The following is a 6,001-nucleotide window of genomic DNA, read 5'->3' on the forward strand; positions in this document are numbered from 1 at the left end:
TCCTTTTTTTTTTTTTTTTTTTTTTTGTGACAAAGTATCACTTTGTATTTCAGGCTGGCCTTGAACTCATGGCCATCCTGCTGCTTCAGCCTCCCAAGTGTTGGGACTGTAGGCATATATCACATGCCCGGCTAGATAATTTGTATTTCTATTTTAAAATTTTTTTAGTACATATTTGCAATACATAATGATTACATTCATTGTGGGAATTGGTACGTGTACATAATACATCTCAATTCTTTTTTCCCCCTTCCCCTTCAATCCTCTTTTTAAAAAATTGGTTATTTTACCAGTTTCAGATTTATTTATTTTATAAGTCCTTATAAAGTTATGGATTAACAAGCCAGACTAACAGGTCAAAAAAACATACAAAATACATAAGACAGTTATACTAAATCAAGGTATACTTTTAAATACATCATTCATGTTGGATTATAATAACTTTTTTCCTATTCTCTGGTTTTTGTTTTTTTTGTTTTGTTTTGTTTTTTAAGACAGCGTCTCACTATGTAGCTAAGACTGACCTGAAATTCACTATGTAGCCCAGGCTGGTCTTGAACCTATAGCGATCCTCCTGCCTCAGCCTCCTGAGTGCTGGGATTACAGGCATGCGCCACCACGCCCGGCTTTTTTTCCTGTTTTTTGTCTTTTGTACTTTATAGGGTTTATCATTTAAGACAAACCATAGATAATTTGTATTTCTCACAAGTGCCCAGGGCGTGCTGCTGCTGGTCCAAGGACCACATTTTGGGAATTACTTGCCTAGAAAGCTTTGCCTTTGGCCCTAGGAAATCTTCCTAAGAACCCCGCGACTGCCCCTACCACTTCCCTAGAGTTCTTCAATCAGTCCTTGCCTGGCTAGGGGAGGGCAGGTCTGCCAGATGGGAAGATCTCTGGGGACTTTTTGTTTGCTTACTCTTTTCTTTCCCCTCAAAACTATCCTCTGAACAACTCTAGGCCCTACCTGTCTGGGGGGTTGGATGAGATCCATGCGTTTATTCTGTTTTATTTATTTTCTCTTGTCTGTTGAATAGCCTACAAAGCAAAATGGAAAGAAAGCAATCTCCAGAGTGTCTTCCATTTCCCATTTTATTCACTGCAGTGATCACTCCAGCCGGGAGGCGGAATTAAAGAAGAAAAAGAGAGTGAGTTCTTTACATTGATTGGGAGAAAGTCCCTGGCTTCAATGCCCAGTCTGTAGAACTGTTGGATGGAAGGGCAGACACCAAGTTGTAAGGATTCTTGAAACTGGATGAAGGAAGTGAGGCAGGTTCTCTTGATAATAAATTTAGTGTCACTGCTTATGTCTCCCTTACCTCCCAATCCATTGCCACCTGGCTTATGTTCCCACTGCTGCACTGAAACCACCCCTGCTCGTCTCACTAGTGTATCCCTCTTGTGAATAGTTTTCTTCCCTTATCAGTGGAATTTGTGGATAGTTTCTTCCTTCATCTTAGTGGGATTTTCAACATTTGAAACCATGCTTTCCTTGAAGCACTTGATTTTGACATCTCATTTTCCTAGCTATCGCTTTCCTTTGTGAACGGCCTTTTCCAGTTTCTTTAGCTCCTCTTTCCTCTTTTTTTTTTTCTCTTGAGATGGGGTCTTGCTATATTTCCTATACCCCTGGGGTCAAGTGATTGTTTTGCCCTGTATTGCCTTAAGAGGCTCCTTTTCCCTGGAATGCATTCTCTCTGCTTCACACATGTTCTTATTTTTCTATGGTACTCTGCCCTTCTTTCGTCTTTCTTTTTCTTCCTTTGAAACACTTTTATCCACTACTGCCCTCTTTTCCCTCTTCCTTAGTCCTGTTCCTCCCAACTCTTCTGTGTCACACTGTCACCTGTCGCTCTATTAGGCCACAGACCCAGTCAGCTACATTCTCAGTCTCTGTTTACTTGTTAGATTGAGGAGATGAGGGAGAAGCAGCAAGCCGCTCGTGAGCAAGAGAGACACAAACACAGGACCATCGAGAGCTACTGTCAGGATGTCCTGAGACGCCAGGAGGAGTTTGAACGCCAGGTAAAAGGGCCTTTGTTCCTCAGTGGGATTGGTATGGGTTTGCCATTGCTCTTAGAAAAGGAAAGGAGAGATGTGAAATTGTTGGAGAAAAGAAAAGAATGAGTAGAGAGGAATGAAAATAGTGAGGGGAGAGGATGACAGGGAAATGAGGGCCATTTTTCAGCATTACCTGTGGCTGGACATCTCTGGGATTGCCTCTCTCCCAGGCTTGAACTTAAATATTGGGAGTGTTGAGGGTAGGTGTTTGATGGGGAGGTGTGACCAGCGGAGGGGTGGGGAGAGGGAATGAGGGTGTAAAGGAAGGAGTGAGACAGTGAGACAGACAGGAGCATATGTGGGGGTTTCATCTTCCTTCTAGGCCTCCTTGCTGCCTCTCTAGCATCTGTTCTTGTCTCACACACTGAGTGTATGCTTGCCAGCTCATATTCCCTTCTCTGACACATGGTACAGATTTGCCTCCTCCCCTTCCTTGTCTCCCATAGATTTTTCTCACAGCCCTTCTTCTATCCCTTCTTTATACACCTCTGTGCACACTCAGGGCTGTGGCTAGTGTGCCATCACACACATCCACATACACACATATGCACCATATGAGAATATCCACTTTTGTTGCAGTGCCCAGCTCTATTTGCTCTATCAAAGCTGCTTTCAGGTGGGCTGAGACTCATGTGGCTTCTCAGCTTTCTGTGCTTTCCAAAGCCCTGGAGCTGTCTCACCTCCCTTTTCCCCCTGGACCATTCTTTTTCTTTTCTTTTAGGAGGAAGTTTTGCAGGAATTAAATATATTTCCTCAGTTGGATGACGAGGCCACAAGGAAGGCTTATTACAGAGAGTTTCGCAAGGTACAAGGATTCATTTCTTTTGTTTTGCTTTTTTGAGATAGGTAGTTCAGGCTGGCCTTGAGCTCTCTGTGTAGTCCAGGATGGTCTTGAACTCGTGGCAGTCCTCCTGCCTCAGCCTCCCAAGTGCCGGGATGACAGGTGTGTACCACCACACTGGGCAGGGATTCATTTCATAAGGCTCTTTGGGTGGGGGCCCAATCTATTTTCATTTCTTCTCTATTTTTTTTCCTGACTAAGCTGAAGACTTTTCTCTACTAGTCTGAGTAATTGCTACCCATCTGTTCCCTGTTTTCATACTTCTGTCCTCTTCCCTGCAGGTGGTAGAATACTCTGATGTGATTCTGGAAGTGCTGGATGCCAGAGACCCATTGGGCTGCCGATGTTTCCAAATGGAAGAGGCTGTTTTGCAGGCAAAAGGCAACAAGAAGCTGGTCCTGGTTTTGAACAAAATTGGTAGGTGTTGGGCAAGACTGAGTAAGGCAGGGGTTTTTTTTTTTTTTTTTTTTTTTTTTTAGATAAGGTCTCACTCTATAATTCAGGATGTCCTTGAACTTGTGACATTCCTCCTGCCTCAGCCTCCCAAGTGCTGGTATTCCAAGCATGTACCCATGTACCACCACACCTGGCAGGCCAGGCCTTCCTGAAAGATTAGCTTGAACCAGGTTCTGAGACCCAGCAGCTCAGTAGTACTCATAACAGTCATCTGAGGTAGTAATTCTTGTTTCAGTTTTCCAAGCCAGGATTATTGTCTGAAGACATACAGTATAGCCTGAGGTGGGAGTGGAGTACAAGCCCATCTGCCTTTCAATCCCCTGTTCTTGCCATTTTGATCAATTCCTGTATCCAAAAAGCTTTGGAGAGCTCCTCTGTCCTCCAGGCTGGAACTCAGAATGTGAGGCAGAAGAGCACATGGGCTCAGGGGTCACTCAGATCTCATCCCACCCATGCTGTTTTATCTGAGATACTGGACAAGTCATGTCACTTCTGAGATCTCTTCTTTCTCTAACTGTAAAGTGGGCCATGGATGTCCCAACATCAAAGGTTTGTGAGAACTAATGATAAAGTGCTTGGTATGTGGTTAATACTTCAGAAATGATAGCTATTCTTTGACAGTCATTTTTGACATTTGGCTCAGCATAGAGAAGGGATGTAAAATATAATCTTTGGGAAGCCTCTGGCTCCTGACTTGGCAGGATGGTGTCTGGGACCTAACAGCTAGTTTGTCATTTTCCCTGAGGGAATAGGCCCCCTTAGGGCCAACTGGTCCTGTAGACCAGACTGTCCATTTTAATTCCAACCTAGGGACTAAACAGACTGAGAGGTCCAGTAGAGAGACTTTTTGGCAGGAGGTGGGCCTAGCTTTGAGTGTGGGCAGATATATCTTTGAGAGAGACATGGAGGTGATCTTCTTTACCAGCCCTATCTGTTCCTATTTTTCCCAGACCTAGTTCCCAAGGAGGTTGTAGAGAAATGGCTGGATTATCTTCGGAATGAGCTGCCAACTGTGGCTTTCAAGGCCAGCACCCAGCATCAGGTCAAAAACTTGGTAAGTCTGAGATCATAGGCTTCTTTGAGGGTAGCTAGAAGCCATGGTTTGGGGAAAGTTATAACTTGGACCAGGCCCTCTAGCCCTTTAGTAATTGAAATTGGTCTTCAACTATGAGCTTTTCACTTTATTGGGGTGACTTTTTTTGTAGATGTCCCTTTTATTAATAAAAATTCAAGTGCCAAATCTCATTACAGGGCCCATCATATATATAAAAAATACCAAGTCCTATGTTACCCAGACTTTGCAAGATTAATCACTCAATTTTCAGTGAATGGGAAATGTGAAATATGCCGAAGGTCCCAAATTAACATGCCAGGATGACAAGTGCTTTTCAGACTTAGTGGGGTAGAATAAGACTGATTTTACTCCAGTTTTCAAAACTCTGAGCTATTGTGTATCTTACCAAGATCCTCAAATAATCTATTTTCTTCCAAGTCCTTAACTTAGAACATCTTCCCAAATAATTTCTCACTTCTGTAGCCTTATCGGGCATGCTATTGCACAATTTAAGAATACATATCTTACACATTTTATCCTGTCTTCCTCAGTGTTTACAGTATTGTTAAAACATACTAATATACATTGTTACAAATGATCTTATAAAAAATTATGTCAACCTTCTTTGTGCCATTTTGTTTTTTCACACGTGTCTTATTCAGAAAGTGCTTCCTGTGAGAAGTGCTTCCAATGAATGCATTAAACTTGCAAAATCTAGCTTCCCACATTATGTAGTTTTCTACCCTGTATGGTACAGCCCATATTTACAAAACAATTTTAAACTTTACATCCAATCCATTTCCATATAAAAAAGTACAATTCTCTCCCCAGTTTCTGGGGTAACGACATTCTTCATAAATTCTACAGAATAGCAGTGTAGGATAAGCAAGTAAGGTGCTTAGCTTCTGCTTGGCATCAGCTACTGGCTCAGTGGTGCACCGGTCAGATTGGCCAGCTCCATGAGTGCCAGTGCCCCTATGCAGCCCCTCCCACTGCTCTTGCAGCCGCTGCTGGGCAACGCTCTTACCGTCCTCACTATCCAACTGCAGGCAAACTCCAGCAGGTCGCGCTGCTCCTGGTCCGCCTTAGGCTCCACCTTGCCCTTCAGGGTTGGGGTGCGTTGCTCCCCATCTCCCAGTACTTTGCCATCCACTCAGCGGCAGCCTTGTTTGAATCTTGGTGCTTTCTGAGTGTGTTCGTTGGCTCCTCTCTTAGGCCTCTCCGTCTGGTGTAAGGGTGCTTAGGGCAGTGGTGATTCGCATGAGTGAGTCTGCTCAGGCAGCCATTTTCTGAACAGACAAAAGGCTTCTCTCCGGTATGGAGACGCTGATGTGTTCTGAGCTGAGCAATGGCTTTTCCACAGTCCGGTTAGTCACCCAGATAGGGCCTCTCCCCTGTGTGAGCCCTTTTGTGAGCCTGGAGTGACTTCTTCCTCGGAAACACCCTGTTACAGATGTTACAACGGATCCTGCTGGACGAATGCTCTCCTTCATTGATTAAATCCAGCACAGTCTCTGCTCTGGGTCGGCCACGTCGGATTCCGTCCTTGAGGGGCCGCCATCAGGGCTGCTCGCCGCCTCCTCGTCCTCGCC

The 6,001-nt window shown here is 44.3% G+C and overlaps 1 protein-coding gene and 1 pseudogene across 7 annotated transcripts in view; one reads left to right on the forward strand and one right to left on the reverse strand.

The window, feature by feature from the left end:
* Positions 1–6,001, forward strand: part of Gnl3l (G protein nucleolar 3 like) — a 44,784-nt gene that overhangs the window by 19,347 nt on the left and 19,436 nt on the right. For 4 of the 7 annotated variants that reach the window (XM_010610735.3, XM_010610731.3, XM_010610730.3 and 1 more), the window contains 5 exons: positions 1,035–1,145; positions 1,906–2,022; positions 2,780–2,863; positions 3,181–3,316; positions 4,306–4,409. In XM_010610735.3, the coding sequence (XP_010609037.1) occupies positions 1,035–1,145; positions 1,906–2,022; positions 2,780–2,863; positions 3,181–3,316; positions 4,306–4,409 (552 nt within the window). The other 3 variants (XM_010610733.1, XM_010610734.1, XM_010610732.3) reach the window with 3 other exon arrangements.
* The window catches only part of LOC109117623, a 1,723-nt pseudogene continuing 1,050 nt past the window's right edge, over positions 5,329–6,001 (reverse strand).

This window comes from Fukomys damarensis, unplaced genomic scaffold (assembly GCF_012274545.1).
Source record: "Fukomys damarensis isolate Sample0158 unplaced genomic scaffold, DMR_v1.0_HiC HiC_scaffold_39, whole genome shotgun sequence".
Classification (NCBI taxonomy): domain Eukaryota; kingdom Metazoa; phylum Chordata; class Mammalia; order Rodentia; family Bathyergidae; genus Fukomys; species Fukomys damarensis.